Consider the following 27,179-nt stretch of genomic DNA (forward strand, 5'->3'; position numbering starts at 1 on the left):
GCCGGCCCCAACCGCCTCCTGGGCCTGCCGCCCCTCCGGCCCCGCCTGCAGCTCGGACCCCGGCGGCGTTGGTGGATGTGAATTGTCTTTTGGTTCCCCCTCCCCTTTCAGATTACGGTTCTGGAAGGCCGACTCCGCCACCCCGGTCAGTGACCCCTCACCCGGCTGCCTGGGAAACGTCCCTGCTTGGTCTTTCCCCCCAGGGCTTCTCCGAGCCCCTCTGCTCTTGGTGTTTAATTGATGGGGTTTTTTGAGTTTCTCCCACTTGTTTTTCTCGCCTCTAGACCGGAAGGCCCCGCGCGAGGCTCTGCGCCTCTGGCCCTCCAGTGTTTCCCTTCTCACGCACGGATCCCAGGTCCACCTGCCTCCCCGCCGGCCACGGCCCCGCAGTGACGGCGGCAGGCCAGGCCCCACGCTGGAAGCGCGCCCTTGCAGGCTCGTGTCAACACACACTCCCCGGGCTCCTCACCCTCCTTTCTCATATTGCGAGCTTTGGGAAGAGAGAAGACGCAGGGGAAGATGTGGCTGAAGCTTTTTTTCTTGCTCCTCTATTTTCTGGTCCTCTTCGTCCTGGCCAGGTTTTTTGAGGCCATTGTGTGGTATGAAACTGGCATCTTTGCCACCCAGCTGGTGGATCCGGTGGCGCTGAGCTTCAAGAAGCTGAAGACCATTCTGGAGTGCCGGGGGTTGGGGTACTCGGGGCTGCCGGAGAAGAAGGATGTCCGGGAGCTGGTGGAAAAGTCAGGCGAGTGTTGGGCTCCCCTGTAGTGCGCGCCACCCGGGGTGGGGGTGGGGGGGCTGTATCCTGGTACCTGCTGATTCTCTGGAATGAGGCGGTACCTGGGCAGAATTGTCCAGGTTTTCTTTGTCAGGTTTTCTACAATAAAATATGTGAACCCCAGATTTGAGAATAGGCAGAAATTATTTGCAGGGGTGTTGGTGTGTCTTTATAAAAAATATTTTTAAATGACAGTTTAAAGTGCAGGTTCTCAGCTTTATTTACCACGTTTGGTGATTTTTCTCAAAATTTGGGAATGTCATCCCGTTGCAGGCAAATTGGAAAACGTTACGAGTCTGTTGAAATTCATAAGGATGTAAGAAAAGAGAAAGTCCAAACGTTGTCTTTTAGATAGCAGTATTCCCCGGAGGGGAAAGTATCATTGGAATACTTAATATCAAAGAGGCATTTGGGCCTAAGATTTAAATTTTATATAACGAGTGTACTTAACAAAGTGTACACTGTACCGTATTTGCTTTTCATACCTTAAGTTTGGTGAAAATAAGGTGAATATTCTGTATGAATGCCTGCCTCAGTTTTTTGTTTGTTTGTTTTGTTTTGAAAGAGTTTAATCCTGTCAGGATTAAAAAAAATTTTTGGCGCTTGGATGTAATTTTTTTTTTTTTCCCCTCTTGGCCTTCTGTGTTAACAGGCACTGCTGCATCAACTTAAATGGGTTGAGAAATAGAATTGATATAGTACAAAGAGACTATTTAACATCTTAAAGAATGTATTTTCAGTAATTGTTGGTTTTGGGTAGGATTGGATGAGAAATACGGTTAATTATTTTTTCATGCCTGGACAAAGTGTATCTTTGTGTAGACATACTTCCTGGGAGGAGGATGTACCGTAATTTGAGAAGGGCATTCTGGGTTGCTGTAGGAAGCAGTTAAAACTGATGGCTATCTTTTTTGTCGTTTCAAGTATATCTGTCAGCTGTGTCCTTTACGAGACACGTTTTTTCCTTATTTAGTAGCCTATAGTCATGTAGTGTGTTAGACAAGAATACTGACTCTGGAGGAGTTTAACACTGGCATATTTTTAGGTTAAGGGTTATAAAACTCATCTCATTACTGGCATGGAAAAGGGAACCCTCTCTGCAAAACTGATAAATTTTTCTTCAGAGAAAATATAGAATTCCTGCCCCTTCTTTACTGACTGGTTTATGGTGACTTATTTCTACCATGGGGGGAGGGAGGGAGGGGAGGAATAGATGGATTAACTAAAGTAAAAGATCTATAATAAATAAACTCTCTAGGTTTAGAAATGAGAAATATCTCCAACTGCCAAAGCCAAATCATTTTTTGTAATAACATAATTTGATCACACATTTTTTTCCTTTTGACTTTTTTATTGTTGCCTGCCTTTGAGCGTAAAAGTACTTGTTAATTGGAGTGTTCAAGAAATCCGCATATAACATTCAGAGGCCACCTTTCATCCAAATAATAGATTGTCTTAAAAAATAAACAATATCACCCATGAGTATGTATGAGACCAAACAGTCAACATTAACCCTAAAGCAAAGAGAGACACTAAGGATGGGCAAGGAAGCTAGATTAATGGAAACAGAAAAAACAGAATGGGAATAATGAGAATACTGACACATGGTGAAAAATGTAACTAATATCACTGAACGGTTTGTATAAAAATTGCTAAATGGGAACCTAATTTGCTGTGTAAACTTTCACCTAGAACACAATTAAAAAACAAAAACAAAAACAAAACATGAATATAAGGGGGCAGGGAAACGAGTACTAGAATTGGAACAACCAGAAGACAGAGAATGTTGACAACATTGTAAAAAATGTAACTAATGTTACTGAACATTTTGTGTGGAAATTGTCAAATGGGAACCTAACTTGCTGTGTAAATTTTCACTAAAAACACAATAAAATATTATTTAAAAAAAAAAATCCACATATAGTCTAAAGAATATACAGCTCACAAAAATAGGACTCAGATCACACATTTTATAGCAGAGAAGTCCTAGTTAGCAATTTATCTTTCAAACTTAAGTATTCGTTGTGAATGGTTTTCTGTTATCATGGTATAGTGCTTGGGTTTTCCCACTTAATGTTTAAGGCGAAAGAGAATTTGACGTTAATATTTTCCTTTCTTTTTACTTGATATAAGCTCTGAATTTGCACTGTAAATTTGTGTATCTGTATGGAGGTTGTTTTAATAGGTAAAGTTCTAACCTCCAAGTCATGTAAACCCTGTTACTACAGTATTTTAAGCAGGGCTGATGACAAATTCTGTGAACTCATTTCTTAATCTTTTAAGTAGGAGATATATAAACCATTCTGTTTAAAAAAGTATTTGAAGACTGGACATGTCATATGCAAAACTAAATAATATTGTAATGATTTTTTAGACTGGTACAAATTCAGTAATTTCCCAATAAATTATGTGACAATCCCACTAGAATATAAGCTCCACGAGGAGGTGGATATTTGTTTTAGTTTTGCCCGACACATAACTAACGAACCAGTTGTCAGTTCCAACACATAGTGACCCCATGTGTGTGAGAGTAGAACTGTGCTCCACAAGGTTTTCAATGATGGATTTTTCAGAAGTAGATCCCCAGGCCTTTATTCTGGGGCACCTCTGGATGGACTCAAACTGCTCACCTTTCAGTTAGCAGCCACATGCTTAACTATTTGGGACACCCAAGGACTCCATCTGACACATAGTAGGTTATTATTACATGTTTGTTGAATGTATGAATCTTAAATGAGTGTATTCAGGTTCTACTGTTGTTTTCTATAGAATGTAATGAGATTACAATAACATGATTCTTAATTGTGTGAAATGGAATTAATTGAAGTTGGGAGAGTGGAATTTTTTTTTTATATTTTGGCTTTTCAGAATCTTAACTAGTGTTATTTTTTCTTTGTTCAGGTGACTTGATGGAGGGTGAGCTCTATTCTGCTCTCAAGGAAGAAGAAGCATCTGAATCTATTTCTAGTACCAATTTCAGTGGTGAAATGCATTTCTATGAGCTTGTAGAAGACACAAAAGATGGCATCTGGCTGGTTCAGGTATCAGAAACAGTGATAGTTCTTGATAAACAGAGAGCACTTAAAAGACAGAAATTATTTTCACAAAAGTAGTATTCAGCAGCCCTTGATACTGCTGTGTACTCATGTCATGTTTCTTAGGCATACTCAGTTCTCATAGGGAGATTCCAGTGTCCTCTTAAAGAGGTTTTACAGACCAAGGAAAATGAAAATTGAAGAGTGAGAAAGAAGAACTCTTGGGGAAGGGAGTTTGCTTTTTTTTTTGTGGTTAGAATCAGCAGAAGCAAATCTATTTTAGTTTTTGGATCTTCATTAAACTGAAACACACACACATTTCTTTTATTTAGTGATTTGTCATTTTACTCTCAACTGTTGTTAACTCCAGTTTTGAACTCCCTGTCCAAATAATTTTTGTATCTAAAGGAAGAACCATAAAATAAAAGTAAAGGGATCCTTCTCTTAGGAAAATAATCAACTTTGTGACTATAGAGGAAGTGCTGTTGTGGGGAATTGTTGTTGTTAGGTGTCATTGAGTTGATCCCAACTCATAGTGATCCCATATGACAGAGTGGAACTGCCCTTAGCGTTTTCTAGGCTGTAATCTTCATGGGAGCAGATCGCCAGGTCTTTTTCCCTCAGAGCTTCTGGGTGGGTTTGAACCACCAGCCTTTTGGTTAGCAGCTGAGTGCTTAACCATTGAGCCACCAGGTGTTTATTACTTTGCTTATGACATTGATGAGATTTCTTATTTGGTGCTGTTACCATTTCACAGTCGGTTGGCAAAGTTTGACTCAGGGTCTGAAAATTAAAATAGCTGCTGCTTCAGATTTTTTCTGAGAACAAAAACTGCAAAATATAGTAGGAAAAAACTGAGTTCTGAGACCTTAGTTGCAGGTCTGATCCTGTCACTGATTTGCAGTATGATTGTGGATGGATTTTTTTTGTTGCATGTGGCTTCAAATAAATACATATGCATCTAAAGAGGATGGAATGATAACACTGTAGTCCCCTGTGCTAAGGAGTTGCAATTTGGGAATTCTTCAGGTGACAGCATTGGATATCTATAGCTTTTCCTTTATTTGTAAGCTTATTGTGTTTGACTTTTCACCCTACAGATAATCTAATTCATTACTTTTTAAGTTTATCGAACTTGGGAGTCTGTGGTTGCCATCTACACATTATCCATTCATCTTCTTCTAGTTTATTTCTGGGTTAATTAAAAATAAACTGTAACATCTCTAAAGCTGTGATTTATAAGTAAATTGTTACTCCATTTTTTTTCTCTGATATTTATTTCTAATAGTCTGATTGAGGAAGACTTATTGGTTTTAATAGTTTCAGATTTATTACATAGATTTGAGTAGCCAGTCCCACTGCCCTATGTTCTGTGTCTAAATATTTGTCATCCATAGAGATGAATGACCCCACAGAGATGAATGGTAAAGATGCTGAGCACCTTCCAGACTTGGAAAGCCATGTCAAAAGTCTGGACATTGTTTTGGTATATAGGATGCTGCTTATAGATAATAAAGACATTCTGTTTCACTAGTTGGCAGTATGTTCTTGGCTTATAAATAATTTACTATTTTTGATGTCCTATTTTTAAAAAAATCCCCACACATCTGTCAGTTTGTCATACTGTGAAGGCTTACGTGTTGCTGTGATGCTGGAAGCTATGCTAACGGTATTTCAAATACCAGCAGGATCACCCGTGGTGGACAGGTTTCAGCAGAGCTTCCAGACTAAGACAGACTAGGAAGAAGGACCTGGCGGTACACTTCTGAAAAAACTGGCCAGTGAAAACCTTATGAATAGCAGTGGAAGATGAGCCCCTCAGGTTGGAAGGCACTCAAAATACATCTGGGGAAGAGCTACCTCCTCAAAGTAGAGTCGACCTTAGTAACGTGGATGGAGTTAAGCTTTTGGGCCTGCATTTGCTTACGTGGTACAAGTCAAAATGAGAATAAACAGCTGCAAACATCCATTAATAATCAGAACATGGAATGTATGAAGTATGAAGTCGTCAGAAAAGAAGACTGCGTAAAGATTGATATCCTAGGCATTAGTAAGCTAAAATGGACCGGTATTGGCCATTTTGAATCAGACAATCATATGGTCTGCTATGCCGGGAATGACAAATTGAAGTGGAATGACATCGCATTCATTGTCAAAAAGAACATTTCAAGATCTAGCCTAAAGTACAATGCTGTCAGTGTTAGAATAATATCCATATGCCTACAAGGAAGACCAGTTAATATGACTGTTATTCAAATTTGCGCACCAAGCGCTAACGCCAAAGATGAAGAAGTTGGAAATTTTTACCAACTTCTGTAGTCTGAAATTGATCAAACATACATTCAAGATGCCTTGATAATTACTGGTGACTGGTTTGTGAAAGTTGGAAACAAAGAAGGATTGGTAGTTGGAAAATTTGGCCTTGGTGATAGAAACTACACCAGAGATTGCATGATAAGATTTTGTAAGACCGATGACTTCTTCACTGCAAATACTTTTTTGAAACAACACAAAGGGCGACTATACACGTGGACCTCACCAGATGGAATACACAGCGATCAAATCGGTGGAGAAGCTCAATATCATCAGTCAGAACAAGGCCAGGGGCCTACTATGGAACAGACCATCAATTGTTCATCCGCAAGTTCAAGTTGAAGCTGAAGAAAATTAGAGCAAGTACAGGAGAGCCAAAATACGACCTTGAGTATATACCACCTGAATTTAGAGATCATCCCAAGAATAGATTTGATGCCTTGAACACTAATGACCAGAGACCAGATGAGTTTGCAAGGGTATCATACATGAAGAAAGTGAAAGGTCATTAAAGAGACAAGAAAGAAAGAAAAGACCAACATGGATGTCAGAAGAGACTCTGAAACTTGCTCGTGAACATCAAGTAGCTAAAGCAAATGGGAGGAATGATGAAGTAAAAAAGCTGAACAGAGATTTCAAAGGACAGCTCGAGAAGAAAAAGTAAAGTATTATAATGAAATGTGCAATGACCTGGAGTTAGAAAACCAAAAGAGAAGAACATGCTCAGCATTTCTCAAGCTGAAAGAACTGAAGGAAAAATTCAAACCTTGAGTTGAAGGATTCTAAGGGCAAAATATTGAACAATGCAGGAAGCATCAAAAGCAAATGGAAGGAATACACAGAGTCACTGTACCAAAAAGAATTGGTCAACATTCAGCCATTTCCAGAGGTAGCGTATGATCAAGAACCAATGATACTGAAGGAAGAAGTCCAAGCTGCACTGAAGGGAAGGGCAAAAAACAAGGCTCCAGGAATTAACAATACCAACTGAGATGTTTCAACAAACGGATGCGTCACTGGAGGTGCTCACTTGTCTACATCAAGAAATTTGGAAGACAGCTTCTTGGCCAAGCAACTGGAAGAGATTCATATTTGTGCCCATTCCAAAGAAAGGTGATTCAGCAGAATGCAGAAATTTATGAACAATATCATTAACCTCACACACAAATAAAATTTTGCTGAACATAACTCAAAAGCGGTTGCAGCAATACATCGACAGGGAACTGCCAGAAGTTCAAGCCAGATTCAGAATAAAACGTGAAAAGAGGGATATAATTGCTAATGTGAAGAGGGGTATAATGGCTGAAAACAGAGAATACCAGAAAGATGTTTACCTGTATTTTATTGGCTATGCAAAGGCATTCGACTGTGAATCATAACAAATTATGGATAACATTGTGAAGAATGGGAATTCCAGAACATTCAGTTGTGCTCATGCAGAACCTGTACATAGACCAAGAGGCAGTCATTCCAACAGAACAAGGGGATACTGTGTGGTTTAAAGTCAGGAAAGGTGTGCTTCAGGGTTGTATCCTTTCACCATGCCTATTCAATCTGAATGCTGAGCAAATTATCTGAGAAGCTGGACTATATGAAGAAGAAAGTGACATCAGGATTTGTGGAAGACTCATTAACAACCTGCGATATGCAGGTGACACAGCCTTGCTTACTGAAAGTGAAGAGGACTTTAAGCACTTACCGATTAGGATCAAAGACTACAGCCTACAGTATAGCTTGCACCTCAACATAAAAAAAACAAAAATCCTCACAACTGGCCCAATAAACAGCAGCATGATAACCGGAGTAAAGATTGAAGCTGTCAAGGATTTCATCTTACTCGGATCCACAGTCAGTGCCCATGGAAGCAGCAGTCAAGAAATCAAACGATATATTGCATTGGGCAAATCTTCTGCAAAAGATCTTAAAGTGTTAAAAAATCAAAGATGTCACTTTGAGGATTAAGGTGTGCCTGACCCAAGCCATGGTATTTTCAATTGCCTCATATGCATGCAAAAGCTGGACAGTGAATAAGGAACACTGAAGAAGAATTGATGCCTTTGACTTATTGTGTTGGGGAACAATATTGAATATAGCATGGACTGCCAGAAGGAACAAGTCTGTGTTGGGAGAAGTACAGCCAGAATGCGCCTTAGAAACAAAGATGGCAAGACTTCATCTCATTGTCTTTGGACATGTTGTTAGGAAGGACTGGTCCCTGGAGAAGGACCTCGTGCTTGGTAGAGGGTCAGCAAAAAAGGGGAAGACCCTCAACAAGATGGATTGACAACAGTGGCTGCAACAGTGGGCTTAAGCATAACAGCGATTGTGAGGATGGTGCAGTGTTTTGTTCTGTTGTGCATGGGGTCGCTATGAGTCGGAACCGACTTGATAGCACCTAACTACAACAACAGTTTTAAAAATGGTATCGTGACTTCAGACCTCCTCTAACATCAGGGGGTGAATGGAGAATCAACATCAGTATCAGCCCAAAGTTGATTCCTGTGAGGTGGAGGTCAGACATACCTCCTCCCTCCAATCTTTTCACCAATTCTGACACCACAGTCCCTCCCACTGCACTCTACTTCTCTACTGGGTTCGATAATTTGTTGCAGTCACCACACAGAACACACAGACCATACTAAACAGTTAATGAGGTGTATTAGGGAAGTAACAGGTTACAATTCAGGATCAGTATCAGGAAGCACGCAGGCAAAGGCTGGAAGGCTCCCCCCTGAAAAGGGGAGCACATCCCTCCCTTCTTCAGTGCAGGACAGTTCTCTCAGCTCCTCTCGTGGTGCAGGTGTCCTCTCAGTCCCCTGAGCACAGGCTTCTTCTCTCAGGCCTCAGCCCCTGGGCCCTCTCTCCCCATCCCCCACTGGGGCCTGGCCTCTGCCCTTCTCTGGCAAGTGTTACAAAGCTCTTTAGTTCTACCGATAAGTTCCTGGAGGCACCCTAGTCTGCCAGGAAGCCTCCTGCCCAAAGGCACTCAGCTCTCTTTTTCCATAGGCTGAGAAGCTCACCATGCCATCTGCTGCCGGTCTTCTGCTTCTTGGTAGTGCCGCCAGACTCTGCTGTGCTTGCCACCTCTTCTCGCCGTCTCGCACTGTTTCCGGTGTTACGGCTCTCTCTGTCTCCTGGGTCTAGGAGGTTTTCAGTGTAGGGATCCTGGGTCCAAAGGACGTGCTTCGCTCTCAGCTCTTCTTCCTGATGGTAGTGAAGTCCCCTTTCCTGCCTCTGGGATTGGCTCCCTTTAAGCCTAGTGGAGTGGCAAAACTGCCCAATCCCCTTGTTAGGATTCCATACACCTTAATTTGCATTATTAGCAGGTTGTCTAATCCCCTTGGTGGGCCACAAGCACCTTATTTGCATAGTCCCATCAATCATTTTGTGGCAGTCACAAGACTATGGCTAGCAGGGCGATATTAAGTAATTCATTGCACTGCACCTAATAAAGATACCCATGGATTAAACTCCCTTAATATGTGACAGAGTTCATCGAACAGTTCCTTCAGCAGATATGTGTGTGCCAGGCCCTGGGGATCTATGGGGGAACACACATAGGCAAAGTCCTCGCTCTGTCGGGGAGCTCACATTCCAGTTGAGTGAGGTAGGCACTGAATAAATGTCTGGTATAACATCAGTCAGTGGGAAGTGCTAAGAAGAAAAATAAGAAGGGTAAAGAGACAGTGACAGGGGACTCTAATGTGATCCTTTAATGACGTGAAGAACAAATAATGAATGGTAGTGAATGTTAGCATTATAAATTCTAATTACTAAATTATTTTTCTCTGAAAATCCTTTTTAATAGTGTTAATAGTTGAAACATCACTCCTAAGAAAAATGCAATGTATTTATATTGTTTTCTTTGTATGAAAATGGTGCAGTAAGATCGATACACAGGTAATTTTTCCAGTGACCCTCAAGGTTTGCACTTATTATCCCTGCCTGGTTTGTGTTCCTTGGGGCCTGTGGCTTACGTTTGTCAGATGACCGGCTTGGGCTAGAAGAACAGTCTCGGACAAGGGCTACGGAAGGTTGAGGCTGGAACCTTGTCTTTGATACTGTGAGCTAACCAGCTGAGCTAGTCCATACAGACATCCCGGTTTAAACTTTTATAAAATTTGGATTTTTAAAACTGTATTCAAAATTGAAAATATCTGCTAGGAACAGAAGAGAAACTTTCTCAGTGGCTCGCCATTCTTTCAGCTCAGATCATGGTTAACCTCATATCTTGTGAAGGATAACTTTCAAGAATTCAGTTTTTAACAATTTGAAGGATCATTCTTCTCTTTTTATTTTAAAAGATGCTGACTGATTTCAGTTTATCATTTTTTTAAAAATCTGTGAGTCATGTTTTTATGGATAAGGGTGCATAGATCCTGGCCAATTCAGTCCTCTTCAAATTGCCTTTGTTTTAATATACTATGTAGGAAACGGAGCCCTGGTGGTGCAGTGGCTTAAGAGCTTGGCTGCCAACCAAAAAGTCGGCAGTTTGAATCCACCAGCCGCTCCTTGGAAACCCTATGGGGCAGAGTCAACTCAGCAGCAGCGGATTTGGTTTGGTTTTGTGTCGGAAGTATTTGAGCACATCAAAGTTCATTCTTTTTTTTTCCATTATTTCCTTACTCAGATGATTTATAGTTTCTTTTTGTATTTAAGAAAAAATGTAGTTCTGTGACATATAACTGATAATAAGCACTTGAGACTTCATATATCATGTCACTGAAAAGATACCTGGATTCACATATTTTAGGGAAAATGTGGCTTTAATAAATGGGTATGTAACTTAGCTGCCCAGTCAACTTGGTTGGTTCATTATTTTTCTGGAACAGATTGGTAACTATATTGATTTATCTTTTTTGGTGACACTGTGTATAATATGACTACAAAAGTGAAAATACATTTCAATAATTTGTTTAATTCATCTCCTATTCCTAGTAATTTCTATTTTCTCTGCAACTCACAATGAGTTTATTTTCTGAATAATACATGTTAATGGCCTTCCCATCTTTTTCTTAATTGTTTTAAGATGTATTAGTGCTCATGAATCATCCTTATGTTAAAGAAAAGTACTAGGATATTACTTTTCATGTCAAGGCTTCTCCGTGTCTACTTCATATTCTCTAATGTGAGGTGAACAGACCTATTTTAGTTTTCAGTGTAGTGACACATATGTGACATCTTTGCCAATGATACACTGTGTAATCTATGGAAGATCCAAGTCCTCTTTTTTCTAACAATTCTTTCTAACATTCTAAGTGTTTCTAACATTCTAAGTCCTGCTTCGTTCCTGACCTAAGCTTGTGTTTTTCATGAACTGTTTTCCAATTTTGTGGATTCTGTGATTCTGTTGCCACTGTCGTCTTCGTGGCATCATAAATAGAAGACATTTACTTTTCTTTCAAAAAAACTCTTGGTCTAAGAGACAGATAACACAGTGGATAGGTTTCTGAAAAGGAAACTTTAGCATAATTTATGGATTTACCCTTATCTTAACATTTGTTTCTCTCTTGATTTTTGTCATAGTTCAAAGAAGGATTGTGATATTTATTCTCTACTGGCTGTGTAAAAAATATAAGGAATTTAAAGTCACTGAAACTGAGGTAGCAGTAAGAAGAAGCATATGACTCAAGTAAAGCTTTGGGTCAACATTTACTGAAGTATTATGTTAATATAGTTCCTGTTTGTCTGAAAAGAATTAATGGCTGCTTTTATGCCTGTTTATCTTTGCTCTTAGATGAATAGCTTTGTTTAGGGAGGTTCTGCCTTATTTATTCCTCTCTTGATGCCACTCTAGAGGCAAAATACATGGTGAACCACTTTGTTCTTTATTTTGTATTGGTGCCAAACTTTTTTGTGTGTGTTTATTCATAAAGTAAGTTCGTGAAAATACCAAAAAAATTAAATGTCATTGAGTTTTGTTTTTGTCAATCACCCATCCTCATTTGTAATGATTTTATATAGCTTGCATATATATACTTAGGTTTGTCTAAGGTTTTGAAAGTACAGATATTCTGTTATAATGAAATATTGAGAAATGCAGAAAATATCATAGCACAGCACTCCTGTTGTTCCATGGAGTTATCTAATTAAATCTAGATGTTGAATGGGGACTAACAGTATTAAAAGAGATATACCAAGTGTTCTGATCAGTATTAAATCTTACCTTTAAAAAATATGCAAAAAGTGTATTTTAAAATGCCTGGAATTGATAAGCTTTATGTCTGGCTGGCAGGAACATTGAAGTGCAGTTGCATCGGAAGGTACTGTTTATGCCAACGTTTGTCCAGAAAACATTCCAACCAGGTTGCTGCGGAAGCGACTTTTCATTATAATAGAAATCAAAAACTTGGTGCCTTTGCAGAGCCTGTGTAATCAGAAATAGAAGAAAGAGTTATTAAGCTATAAAAAGCTGAAAATAGTTTAGTTCAGTTAACATATTTAATGAATACCCAGGTGAGCTAGGCGCTATATGAGCTGCAGGGGATACGGTGGTGAGCAAGTCTGAGGACTCAGAGGGGCAGATACCCTGCAGAGCAGGATGGAAAGATTGCTTCACTCCTATCTTATGTTACCGAGTCTGCTCCAGATCCGGAACTCAGGCTCTATTTCTTCTAATCTCTGAAAATACTCCCCACATAGAACACAAATTCCTTGAACTGCTGAGGAGTGCGCCTCCATTTTTAATACGACTAGCAGTGTGAATGCCACTCAGAATCATCGTGCATTCTTTTAGGATATGTGCTGTTAGTTGGAGACACTGGTGTAACAGTAGTAATAGGCTTATTTTGTTGTGCCGTGTAACTTAGCTGGATGAGTTATTTTGTGAAAATGTTTACGTGTTTATTGTCATTTAGTCAACCTCCACCAAATTTAATTTATGCTAAAACCTCAATTGAATGTCATAACTGTATAGGACATTGGACAAAGCCCTTTCTAGTTGCATAAATATGACCACAGAGCCTCAGATGAGGTGGCTGCACCACCTCTTGCCTCTCCCAGGGAGTTTATTATTAACACTCATTTCCTACCCAGGATTTCACTTCCTGGAGGCTTTGTGAACAAGAAAATGGCCCTTCCTCCCAGAAAGGTTAGAGGCCCCCAGAGTATTGTGTTGTGATTTCAAATAGTATTAATAATTTAGCATTCATGAAAATAAACTTGGCCCATACACCCTGGGCTTAAAATAAATCAAACAGCTGATTACATGAAGATATTAGACATTTTTGACTTTTCTTTAAGTTCCCGTTCAGTTATTTTATCTAGTATTTCATTGTTGTTTGTTTTACTTGTATCTTTATTGAAATTATGCCTTCATTCAAGGCAGGGAGATTAGAGGATAAGGGGAAAATTTGTTGATAATTTGAAAGGCTGACATTTATAAATGAGAGTAGTCATTACATACTTTGAAGATTATTATTTTTTTCTTTTTCCTTCCTTCCTTCCTTTTTTTTTTTTTTCTTCAACCCTTTTTTACCCCCCAATCCTAATCTCCTAATCATGATTGAAAGCTATTTGCAAATTTGGAGACGTTCAAGAATGTAGAATTCATTATGGTAATTCTTTTTATACGTTAGAACCTTTCATGATTGTTAAGGAAAAAGCCCTAGAAGTAGCAGTACTGATTTTAGTCAAAGCATAGTTTAATAGAAAACATATGTTTGTTTGACTCTTGGCTCTATAATTATACTCTGAAGAAAAGTGAAATTTGAACTCCTTGAACCCACGCATGATAACTTTTAGGAAGCTTTACTGGGATTATTGTTTTAAATTTTCTTTTCAGAGCAAAGAAAATGACTCCGAGGGCTATTTTCTCTCCGTGTAACTTAATTCCAGGGAATCGGCCACACGGTGGAGAATGGGGCTAGCTTTGTCATTTGGCATTAACACCCCCTCTCTGTAACTAGCACAGATTGTGGGAGTTCAACATTCTGTGTTCAGTGTTTTAAACCTTTTCCAGTTGGACAGTTGTTCCTTCCACAAGAATTCGTTGGAGATACAGTGATATAGTAAACAAACAAGAACTGGGAACCGCATATCTTTTTTTTAAAAAAGTAGTTATATTGTAAATATAAATGATTGGCTTGACTCCGTTTTATGTAACTGAAGTTTCTTTTTTTCTTTTTGTGGTAATAGGTGATAGCAAATGACAGAAGTCCCTTGGTGGGTAAAATCCACTGGGAGAAAATGGTAAAAAAGGTGTCAAGATTTGGAATACGTACAGGCACTTTTAACTGTTCCAGTGACCCCAGGTAAGTTGATTAGGCAGTTCTTAAGAATTTGAATCCTGACTAGGATCTAGCTTGTTAATGAAGATAATTGTATTAGAAGCCTGTTTAAACTGATTGCTGATCATACTGTTTAGCTCACTGATGATAGAGGTCTTGAATTAATATTTCTGATTCACTGGCGGTTATTTTTCCCTCAGAGATCTCTGTCTCTTTCTTCCTCCTCCTTTTCGGTCTTCTTCCTCTCTCCTCTTCAGTGTTCTTTCTTGTGGGGTAAAGACATAAAGAGTATGTTTTTAGTCCTTTTTGTTTCAGTTTTCTTTTCCAAAGAGACCTCAGCATATTCATGGTTTTAGGTAACACCTTTGTGAAGATCTAAATCTTCTTTCATAGTTCTGACTTCTGATTTGCATTTTGAACATTTTGATGTTCTTTTCCATCTGTCCTACAGCTATCCATAGATACGTCCTTTTTCCTAAAATCTAGTGTTCAAAATCAGATTAATCTTTTTCTTTAATAAACCATGTCCTTTCTACCTTTAATTTTTCTCTTCTTTACTGTTTCTTTTTTCATTTTCTCAGACAGGAATTCTTGGAGACATTTTTGTTTTCATCTTCAGTATTCACTCTGTCACATTATTTCTTATTTCATTATTTCTTTTTTGAAATGCTTATTTCTACTTCTAGTACCACGAAGTTATAACTTCGAATTATTTATCCATTCAGTAAGTAGTTAATAAAAGATTAGCATATATAGCATACTCTGTTTCTTGCTGAGGAGGGGAGTATATGATGTGTATCTAGAAAAACCCACAATATTAGGTAGTTGTGTAATGTAGGTAGATAACACCTGACTTATCTATGACCCTTATATCTGTTGACCACTACAGGCAACCTGCTGGCTATCGAAAACCCTTCCATACCACTGCTACAACTCAGATTTTCTTGCCCTTATTCTTTGGCCTGACATTTATTTTTCTCCCCACTATCCCTGTTTTGGAAACCCTAGTGGCATAGTGGTTGAGAGGTATGGCTGCTAACCAGAAGGTCGGCAGTTCAAATCCATAAGGTGCTCCTTGGAAACCCTATGGGGCAGTTCTGCTCTGTCCTATAGGGTCACTATGAATCGGAATCAACTCGACGGCAGTGGTTTGGTTTTTGGTTTGATCCTTGTTTTGGAGCCCTGGTTGGGGCAGTGGTTAAGTGCTTGGCTGCTAACCAAAAGATTGGCAGTTCAAACCCACCAGCCACTCTATGGGAGAAAGATGTGGCAGTCTCCTTCCTTAAGGATTACAGCCTGGGAAACCCTTTTGGGGCAGTTGTACTCTGTCCTATAGGGTCACTATGAGTCGGAATCGACTCAACGGCAGTGGGTTTGGTTTGATTACCCTTGTTTTGCCCACTGATAATGTGGGGCGAGACCTATGGTAGGAGGATGCCCTAAGGGTTGAGAATAGGACAGGAAGTTCCTGTATCTCTTACTCAGATTTAGCTTCCTTATCTACCCACAAAGCTGCAAATGTCCAGGATAGCTTGTCTTAATATTCTTCTGAAAGGAAAATCATTCTTATTTCTGTCCTGTGTTTACAAAGACCTTAGCATTTTGGTCTGACTCCATCTTTCCCAAATAGAGTCTAAGTGAAAAAAAATTTTTTTCTATTGGTGATTACAGTACTAGTACAATTGATAGTGATATTTTGATTTTTTTTCAGAATACCAGAAGTCAGTATCATTATCACTGTTTTATTGAAAAATATTTGGAATTCATTTTTTAAGGAATCATTGAAACAAAAAATTTCAAGCACTATAATTTATAAATATTTTAGAAGTGTTAAGTAAATACAAATTTATAAAGATATAAAGGTTAAAAACTTACTACAGTCTAATATAAGTTGTTTGATAACATTAATAATAAAGAATTCAGAAATAAACTGAGCACAACATAAAATGAAGATAATCTATTAAGCACGAAAAGCTGAAAGTAGTATTTGATCTTGGTTTTCTTTTTGGTGTAATTTTAAACATCAAACTGTATCAGTAGTGTCATGACTGAGTACAGTGGATTTTAGTTTAAATGTTTCTAGATTTTGAAAAGCTTCCTGATTCGATCCTAGCTGAGGAATGGTGGACAGTACATCTAAGCTACCTCTGGATGTGTTCCTCTGAATCCTCCGTATTCATCTTTAAATAATCCCACATGTTATTTATGATAGAAAAGATCTTTTTAAGTAACTTTTTGCTCTTTTGTTGATTGAAGCAGTAATTTTTTGTTATTGAAAAAACAGTTGTACTCCATCATCTTTTTTAGTTTCATCTCAAAGGTGAAGATTCTGATGCACGGCTACTTGTACAGTTTCACTATTGTCATGTTCATGTCTCATCTTATTTGGAAAGTCATTCAAATAGAGTAAAAACTATTCTTGCTATAGAAGCTGAGCTTAGTCAGGGTCTTTTTTTTTCTTCTTCTTCGGAGAATTAATGGAGATATAGAAGAACAAAATAGGGAGATATGGGAAAAAACGTTCAGGATTGCAGTGCAGTGTGTAACTGGGCAAGAATAGTATTATTCAGCAGATGTTTTTATCGTATGTTGAATAATTGAGTCATCATCTTGGTTTCAGATTTTTTAAAATACCAAAACTGTGTACACTGCTCTCTGTGCTGCTTTCTTTGACTGTGGTCTCTTCTCTGGGGTAGCCTTGGGGCAGGCTCCTCTGACGTAGCCTTGGGGCAGCCTCCTCTGACGTCCCACTCCCATTGTGCAGCAGTATTTCCTGTCCTCTTTAGCGCCCCTGAGAATGCTCAGGTCCATTTCCTCTGGACAGCTCCTGACTGTCCAGTTGTAGCAGTTTTTATTTCTTTCTTCACACACTCAGCAGAGGTGGCCTTGTCTAACTCTTACCTCTCCCCATTACCCAGCCAAGAGATCTATTTCATAGGGCTTTTCCTGCCACATCTATGCTCTACTCTTTTTTTGGAGGAAGTAGGAGGTGAGTGTGTGTGAGTGTGTCTGAGGGGGAGTGGAGAGATGGTGGTGAAGGAAGATAGAGGACATGGGAATTGCAGGAGCTGAGTCGTCATCAGGGGCTAGGAGGGCTGAAGATGAACGTATCAGGGATGGGGGCCCGTGGAATGGACAGGGAAGAGGAACGGAGGGGGGATTGCAGAGATGCCAAAGAAGGCCAAGGAGAACAATGAACTTCTGAATAAACAGCATTATATAAACAGAAATATCAAGAGGTCATTTTAAATATTGCACGCCACACCAGAAACTGGAATACCAAAACTCACTAGCCATGTTTCCTATCACTTTTAGTTTTAAAATTCTCTAAGAGACCTCAGAAGGTCTCTAAGAGATCTCGAAAGATTTACTTTAAGAACTATAAGATGTTTTCATCGTATTATTATTGAGTTTATTCAGATATTTAGAAAAAAATTTTTTTTGAACTGGCAGTGAAAGTTTTCATATTGGTAGAAGGTAATAATACAGCATTATTCTTAAAAAATAATATATACATTAGTCCTTATTTCTATTTAGCAGTGGAATTTTAAAATTAATACAATATACTATGGTTGTGTTTTGGATTTATATAGACCAGTGTTTAGATAAATATATGTTAGCAGCCTGGTGTTTTATAAGTATTAGTGGTTTTTTTTTTTTTCCCAAATGAAAACATAATTTAATTTGAAAGATATTGGATGACATATAGAATTTGTTTTGTCATGGATACTCTTACATTCCATCTGGATTGATTAGCCTTAAAACCTTAAAACTATATCACTTAGCTCTCAACTGAAAAGAAAGCACACAGTATATATGTTTTCTTACATGCAGGCATGTATTCCCTAAGGCTTGCTGGTTTTACAGAATAAGGTTTTCTATCAGAAAGACTGCCATATAAATTGTGACACAAATCAGAAGCCAGATATTCTCTGAGGTAGTTCAGAAAGATAAAAAGAATGACCAAGAGTAGAAATGTGTCATGTCAAGTATCATATACAGTTAAAACAAAACAACCTAAAGATATTTAAAAGGAGCCCTGGTGGCACAGACGGTTAAGCACTGGACTGCTAACGGAAGGCTCAGCAGTCCGAACTCACCCAGTGGCTGTGTGGTTGCTGTCAGTCGAAATCTACTCAACAGCACCTAACAACAAAGATATCTAAGATGTAAATTATCTTAATAACCTATATGCATTTGACTGGTTGCTTTGTTGTTGTTGTTAGGTGCCATCGAGTCGGTTCCAACTCATAGCAACCCTATAGGACAGAGTATAACTGCCCCATAGGGTTTCCCAGGAGCAGCTGGTGAATTTGAATTGCCGACCTTTTGGTTAGCAGCTGAGCTCTTAACCACTGCGCCACCAGGGCTCTTGTTGCTTTGTTAGGAGAAGGTAAAAAATAGAATTCATGTCAATGAATTATTATTTTGAGTTGGACAAATAATAGTGTTAAGGAGTAGAAGTTATTTTGTATGGATATGTATGTAGTTTTTCAAATAATTTCAGTTGAGAGAGAATACTAATAGTAATGGAATCTGTCTTCTTAGGGAAGTGAATCAACTCAACAAAAAACTTAAGAGTCATAGCCTGTGATTTCTGAGTCACCTAGAAAGCATTTCCCAGAGTCATTACCAGACTTGTCTTTATGACAAAACATGTTGTCTTCAGTTAAGTTATATCACAAAATTCCTGAGATATTAATAATCGTATTATCTTTATAAAACCATAAACCACATACTCACACGAAGACTTTCCTTTCAATCTGATCATATGAATGTGTAATATACTTAATAAGATATAATCCATGTTTATTAAGTAAAGCATAACACGATTTTTACATGAATATTCTTAATAGCAAAATAAGAAATAAAATATTACTATTATAAATCTGGAGTGAACAAAATTATTCACATGGTAGGTTTTTTTTTTTTTTTTTTACATCTTTATTGAAGTATATTTTACATATCATAAAATTCCACATGGTAGGTAGGTTTTGGGGGGAAACAACTTTTTTTTTAAATAAGGAAAATGTTACTTATAATCCCTTTACTGTAATACAGCGGTTGTTTTCATTGTTCACTATTTCCTTTTATTCATCACCTGGGTTTTTTTAGGGGGAGAGGAATATCGTAAATCTCATAGCAAGAGACTTTTTTTCCCAACAGAAGCGGAATTGTGACCCTACTGGATAAACCTGAACAAATGATTTAATTTTATTTAAATTCTTACTTTGTCTAAAAATGGGAATAATCCTTGGACTGACTCTCTTCTTAATCTGAATACTTTCTATCTTTGTTTACTCTGTGTTGAAGTAAAATACTCCCCTTCATGGTCTTCATTGAAGAGAGGAGAGAATTAAAAAAATATGGGACTTGTAGTAGCTCTTTTCTGGGTTAGCTTTTACACAGATTACTTTCTTTGTAACAGTGCCTGTGTGCACCAGGTGCTGTTCAAGGTGCTTGCCTCCTACCCTCAAGGAACTCTTGATTCAAGTCAGGGACTCAGTGCGTACGATTATCTCTCTCCTTCTCTCTTCTCCACCCACCTGAATTCTAACTGCCCTTCAAGACCTAGTTCAATTCCCAAACCTTCCATGAAGTCTTCACCAGCTCAAACTCCCAATGATATTTCCTTTCTTTGAACTTCTTTTGCATATTTATTAATAGAATTTATACAGTTTTTATATTTCTAATCTTTGTTGTCTTAATTTTTAAAAAAATCAAACCCATTACTGTCAAGTTGATTCTGACTCATAGGGAACCTATAGGACAGAGTAGAACTGCCCCATAGGGTTTCCAAGGAGCACCTGGTGGATTTGAACTGCCAACTTTTTGGTTAGCAGCCATAGCTGTTAACCACTACGCCACCACGATTTCCTGTTGTCTTAATAGGATCTAAAATTCTTTGTGAGCAAGAATTATTTTCCTGTTATCGCTTGCATTTACAAGTACATAATGCAGTAGTAGACACATAATAGATACTAAAGTACGTATTTGCTGATTCCTTGACTCAGAGTTTTCAAGGTATACTTTCTTTAAAAAAGAAAGAAAAAAAGAAACAAGTACAAAAACAAAAATACTGCAAAGAGAGAGTTTGCTTTTTCCTCTTGTGCAACTGCCAAATATTGGTACCACTTTTAATTATCTGGAAGTTGTTTTGTTTTGGGGAGCAGTTAAAAATGCGCACTTTCAGATACTTTCGAGGGAAGGTAAATTGTTTACACAACAGTGAAGATGAGCAGGCTAGCTCATCTAGCAGCCTAGCTGTTTACTTACAGTTTACTCTTTTCTAGATACTGCAGGAGAAGAGGCTGGGTACGATCCACCCTCATTATGTCTGTTCCACAAACGAGTACTTCTAAAGGGAAAGTCATGCTTAAAGAATACAGTGGACGCAAGATTGAAGTAGAGCACATTTTTAAGTGGATAACTGCTCACGCAGCTTCTCGAATCAAAACCATTTATAATGCTGAACATTTGAAAGAAGAATGGAATAAAAGTGATCAGTATTGGGTAAAAATATACCTGTTTGCAAATCTTGACCAACCCCCAGCTTTCTTTTCTGCACTAAGTATAAAGTTTACTGGAAGAGTTGAATTTATTTTTGTTAATATGGAAAATTGGGACAATATGAGTTATATGACAGATATTGGTATATATAACATGCCATCATATATACTTAGAACTCCTGAAGGAATTTACAGATATGGAAACCACACAGGTGAATTTATATCCCTTCAGGCAATGGATTCATTTCTACGCTCATTACAACCTGAAGTAAATGATCTGTTCGTTTTAAGCTTGGTTCTAGTTAATCTTATGGCTTGGATGGACTTATTTATCACACAAGGAGCTACCATAAAGCGATTTGTGGTTCTCATAAGCACTTTAGGGACTTATAATTCTCTATTAATTATTTCCTGGCTACCTGTGTTGGGCTTTTTACAGCTCCCTTATTTAGATAGCTTTTATGAATACAGCTTAAAATTGTTGAGATATTCCAATACAACCACACTGGCTTCATGGGTGAGAGCAGACTGGATGTTTTATTCTTCACACCCGGCCCTGTTTCTCAGTACTTACCTTGGACACGGTTTACTAATTGATTACTTTGAGAAGAAGAGACGGCGCAACAACAACAATGATGAAATTAATGCCAATAACTTGGAATGGTTATCAAGCCTGTGGGACTGGTACACCAGCTACCTCTTCCACCCAATTGCTTCTTTTCAGAACTTTCCTGTAGAATCTGACTGGGACGAAGACCCTGACTTATTCTTGGAGCGGTTAGCTTTCCCTGACCTTTGGCTTCACCCTCTGATACCAACTGATTATATAAAAAACTTACCAATATGGCGATTTAAATGTCTTGGAGTCCAGTCTGAAGAGGAAATGTCAGAGGGTTCTCAAGATATTGAAAATGACTCAGACAGTGAAAGCACAGACACTTTTACCAGTGAGAAGGAAGCATTTGAAGATAAACAAAGTATAATTCACAATTCTCAAGGAAGAGCAAGTCACTGTGATTCTGAGGCTTGTTCATGTGCCAATAAATATTGTCAGACTAGCCCATATGAAAGGAAGGGGAGGTCATACGGATCGTATAACACTAATGAAGCTATGGAACCTGATTGGTTGACTTGGCCTGCTGATATGTTGCACTGTACTGAATGTGTTGTTTGCCTGGAGAATTTTGAAAATGGGTGTTTGCTAATGGGGTTGCCTTGTGGTCATGTGTTCCATCAGAATTGCATTGCGATGTGGTTGGCTGGGGGCCGACACTGTTGCCCTGTTTGCCGGTGGCCTTCTTATAAAAAAAAGCAGCCATATGCACAACACCAGCCCTTGTCAAATGATGTACCATCTTAACCATGTGCAATTTGTCCTTTATAAGCTTTGAGTATCTTACAGCTTGCCTTTTTAATGTTAGTCACAGTGTTTTTGTGGTTTAAAGTTTAGTTTAATGTTAGTGCAGTGACAGGAAATACACATTATGCTAATGTTGATGACTGAATTATTTGGTTGCCTTGTGTGTCAATTGAATGCATACTTAACTGTAAAAATTTTTATTTACAACATTGGAAATTCAGAAATTAATGTTTTTTGTAAGCACAAAAGAAGTATGATACAAATTTATCCTACCAAGAGTTTACAAGGTAGGATCAAATTCTAATGGAATTGAGCCGGTTTCTTATCCTAAATGTTTCCTCCCTTTCTACAACCTCTGTCCAGCACCTCTTGGTTAAATAATGTATGCTCTGAGACATGAAATTAAAACAGATCTATGAAATAAATTATTTTAAAACCAGAAAGATTAAGATTTTCTAATGTAAATTGTTGACTGAGTGCTATATGTGTTTTACGAGTTTGTTAATGTTACAGGTAGGTCAAACATGATTCTTGACTGATGTTAAAAAAAAAGATGGAAATTATGTTGCTGCCATTGGCCAGAAGGTGAGGTTAGTCCACCTTTTTAGCTTTGTTAGCTTTGATGGGAAGGAATCTCATGGTGGACTTTTTGTTTTTTGTTTTAAGTATTAAATCATCTATCAATATTTAGCGTATTCATCTAAATAAAATCAACTATAGCATGCTAGCCACACATAGATAACCTTATATTGACTTTTGTGTGTGTGTGTATAGATATGTTATTAATGATATTGTTCGATAATTTCCACATTCTGTTGGATCACTTTTTTAAATTGTGCTTTAGGTGAAAGTTTACAGCTCAAGTTAATTTCTCATACAAAAATTTATACACATATTATGTGACATTAGTTGCAGTCCCTACAATGTGACAACACACTCCCTCTTTCCACCCTGGGTTTCTTGTGTCCATTCAACCAGTTCTGTCCCTTCCTGCCTTCTCATCCAACCTCCGGACAGGAGCTGCCCATTTGGTGTCATGTATCTGCTTGAACTAAGAAACACACTCTTCAAGAGCGTTATTTTCTGTTTTATAGACCAGTCTAATCTTTGTCTGAAGAGTGGGCTTTGGGAATGGTTTTCATTCTGGGTTAATACAGCGTCCAGGGTCCATGACTTTGGGGGTTCCTCCAGTCTCACACCATTAAGTCTGGTCTTTTTACGTGAATTTGAGTTCTGCTCCACACTTCTCTCCTGCTCTGTCTGGGACTCTGTTGTGTTTCTTGTCAGGGCGGTCATTGATGATAGCCAGGCAGCATCTAATTCTTCTGGTCTTAGGCTGATGGAGTCTCTGGTTTATGTGGGCCTTTTGACTTTTTATTGCAATTTTTTTTTTAATTTTGAAAAATTTTTAAACTACAGAAAAGTTGAAAGCATAGTACAGTTCCATTCCTCTTCAACTAGATTCACCAGGTGTCACATTTTGTTAGTTTGCTTTCTCTCCTTTCTGTGCGTATATTTGTCTTCTTTATTTCTTTTTCTTTTGCTGATCTCTTTCAAAATAAATTTCAGTCATCACGATGCTTCTCCCCTAAGTATATCATGATGTATCTCCTAAGGATAAGGACATTCTCTTAGAGAACCACCATACCATTATCACACCCAAGAAACTTGACATTGATTCAATAATATCTAATATACAATCCATACTCCTCAGTCGCTCTCAAAGTATCCTTTATATGTTCTTGTTTTTATCAAGATTCAGTCAGTGTTCATGCACTGGGTTGTCATGTCACTTCAGTCTCCTTCCTTTCATATAGAGCAGTTCCCCTGCTGTTTTGTTTTTGGTCTTTCCTGTTAGTAACATTTTGAAGAGTCCAGACCAGTTGTCTTATAGAATGCCCACATTCTGGATTTGTCTGATTATTTCTTCATAATTATATTTAACTTACAAGAGTTATTGCCTAGGTGCTATTTATTTCCCATTTCTGTGACATCAGGAGACACTTGCTGTCTGTTTGACCCATTGTTGGGGATGCTGAGCTTATTTAAAGTCAAACCTGCCTTATTTTCCATTAGAGGATAATTTTTTCCCTTTAAAGAGGTCCTTTGAGACCACTGAATAGCCTGCTCCTCAACAACCTTTAGCCCAGTGGTTTTTGTATTCACTGACTGTTCTTTTCTGTGTCAGTTATTAAGTAAAAGTTGCAACATGGTGATTTTCTAATTCTGTTCTTCATCCTACATTTATTAGCTGGCATTTTTTTTGTAAAGAAGAGCTTTCCATTTTTCCATTTTTCTTTCACACTTTGAATATCACTGTGAATTCACAGATTATTTTTATGTTGTGTATTAAAATTCATTATTCTTTTAGATACTCAAATTGCCCCTTGTTTGGCCAGTGGGAGCTCCTCTAAACCACTCTCGTGTCCTATTGACATGGCCATTTCAGTCTTTTTTTAAATTATGTTGACGTTTTTTTTTTTAAACTTGGATTATTTGGAATAAGTACTAGATTGAGCAAAAATCACACTGGTAAATTTTCTGAAAGTATTTGTTAAACTGAGTTAATGTGCCATCATCCTGATTTTGCAGACAAGGAAATTGTAGATACAGCCAACCTCCATAAGCTGGTGAAGTTAATGAGCAAAGGTGCTGTAGAAATTTCAGTTACTTGTCAACAAAAATCTCTCTTCACTGGAGAGTCATTACCTACCATTCTGCAGTATGGACTTGACTGAGCTCCAAGGACATAGTCAATTCCTATGAGGTAGGCATATTGTCTATGGGCAGATTTGGCACATAAGCTTGTTTTAAAGGCTGTGTTTTTCTTAACCAGTGCTCTCAGGTTCTTCTCTCTTTTTTTTTTTTTTGAACATTTTATTGTGTTTTAGGTGAAAGTTTACAGAGCATATTAGTTTCCCATTCAACAATTTATACACAGACTATTTAGTGAAATTGATTGCAATCCCCGCAATGCATCAGCTCTCTCCCCCTTTCTATCCTGGTTTCCCTGTTTCCATTCCTCCTGTTTTCCTGCCCCTTCCTGCCTTCTCATCTTTGCTTTTGGGCAGGTGTTGCCCATTTGGTCTCGTATACCTGACTGTTCAAAGAAGCACGTTCCTCATGGGTGTTAGTGTTTGTTTTATAGACTTGTCTAATACTTGGCTGAAAGGTGAATTTTGGGAGTGGCTTCAGTTCTGAGTTAAAACGGTGTCCAGGGACCATAGTCTCAGGGGTTCCTTCAGTCTCTGTCAGACAAGTAAGTCTGGTCTTTTTGTGAATTTGAATTTTCCACATTTTTATCCTGCTCTGTCCGCGACCCTCTATTGTGATTCCGGTCAGCAGTCAGTGGTGGGTAGCCAGGCACCATCTAGTTCTCCCGGTCTCAGCCTAGTGGAGGCTGTGGTTCATGTGGTCCGTTAGTCCTTTGGACTAATTGCTCCCTTGAGTCTTTGGTATTCTTCATTCTCCTTTGCTCTGGACTAAAAGAGACTAATAGCTGTATCTTAGATGGCCGCTTGCAAGCTTTTAAGACCCCAGATGCTACTCACCAAAGCAGGATGTGGACCACATTTTCTTTATGAACTGTGTTATGCCATCTGACCTAGATGTCCCCTGAGACCATAATCCCTAGCCCTCAGCCCCAGCAACTCAGTCCCATGAAAGTGTTTGATTGTGTCTAGGAAGCTTCTATGACTGCCTCCTGTGTGCTTTGTTATATATATGAATATACATGCTGCATATACAAATATGTGTGTAAAAATATCCACAGCCAAACCTGTATATGTACGTGGGTGTACTCCTGTACTCCCACCTACCTCTATTCAGCATGCATATCTACCTATGTATCTGCTTGTAAAATTACTGTTTTTACTGTTATTATAGGGTTGTATATGTTACAGTATTTACTGTGGTTGCCTTTTTTTTTTTTTTCCGTTCTTCTCAGTGTCTTCCTTTGCCTTGGTCAAGGTTGTGCTGACTTCCCCTACATTGTGTATTGCCTTTCTCTTCACCAAAGTTAACACGTCTGCTATCTAGTTAGTGATTCCCCCCCCCTTCCACCTCCTTGTAACCATCAAAGGTTGTTTCTTTCTGTTTGTGAACCTTTTCTTGACTTTTTATAATAGTGGTCTCATACAATATTTGTCCTTTTGTGTTCAACTTATTTCTCTCAGCATAATGTCCTCCAGATTCATCCATGTTGTGAGGTGTTCGCAGATTCATTATTCTTTATCATTGTGTAGTATTCCATTGTATGCATGTACTGTAGTTTATCCATTCATCCGTTGGTGGGCACTTAGGTTGTTTCCATCTTTTTGCTATTGTGAATAATGCTGCATTGAACATGGGTGTGAATATGTCTATTAGTGTCATGGCTCTTATTTCTCTAGTATATATACTTAGGAGTAGGATTGCTGGATCATAGGGTATTTCTATTTCTATCATTTTCCATAGCAGTTGTACCATTTTACATTCCCACCAGGAGTGTATGAGAGTTCCAGTCTCCCCACAACCTCACCAGCATTTTTTTTGTTGTTTTTTTGATCAGTGCCATTCTTGCAGGGATGAAAGGGTATCTCGTTGTAGTTTTGATTTGCATCTCTCTAATGGCTAATATAGGGTCATTATGAGTCAGAATCGACTTGACAGGAACGGGTTTAGGAGCCCTGGTGGCACAGTGGTTAAGAGCTCGGTTAAAAGCTGTCCTGTAAGGTCGCTGTGGGTCAGAATCGACTCAATGGCAACGGATTAATTGGCTGATGATCACAAGCATCTTTTCACGTATATTCGTTGGCCGCCGGAATGTCCTCTTTGGTGAAGCATCTGTTCCTGTCCTTTGCCCGTTTTATGATTGGGTTGTTTGTCTCTTTGTTGTTATTTATTGAAGTTTTCTATATATTTTAGAGATTAAACCTTCATCAGTGTTGCCAAAGATTTAGGTTTTATTTTTACTCT

The 27,179-nt window shown here is 38.4% G+C and overlaps 1 protein-coding gene across 5 annotated transcripts; it reads left to right on the top strand.

Annotated features, from left to right (window-relative positions):
* Nucleotides 1-29: 29 nt before the first annotated feature.
* RNF103 (ring finger protein 103) lies at nt 30-23,047 on the top strand. 5 transcript variants are annotated; one of them, XM_023742328.1, is made up of 5 exons: nt 117-745; nt 3,680-3,819; nt 14,263-14,378; nt 20,648-21,075; nt 22,737-23,047. In XM_023742328.1, exons 1-5 carry the CDS (start codon nt 520-522, stop codon nt 22,760-22,762), a joined length of 936 nt encoding a protein of 311 aa, XP_023598096.1. In that variant the 5' UTR covers nt 117-519; the 3' UTR covers nt 22,763-23,047. The 5 variants fall into 5 exon arrangements, 4 of the variants coding, with proteins under 4 accessions (XP_004388286.1, XP_023598096.1, XP_023598097.1 ...); XM_023742329.1 differs by having other exon boundaries at nt 20,648-20,867; nt 22,737-22,768; XM_004388229.1 differs by lacking the exon at nt 22,737-23,047 and having other exon boundaries at nt 30-745; nt 20,648-22,672.
* Nucleotides 23,048-27,179: the final 4,132 nt, after the last annotated feature.

The sequence above is a fragment of the Trichechus manatus genome, unplaced genomic scaffold (assembly GCF_000243295.1).
Source record: "Trichechus manatus latirostris isolate Lorelei unplaced genomic scaffold, TriManLat1.0 scaffold00208, whole genome shotgun sequence".
Lineage (NCBI taxonomy): Eukaryota > Metazoa > Chordata > Mammalia > Sirenia > Trichechidae > Trichechus > Trichechus manatus.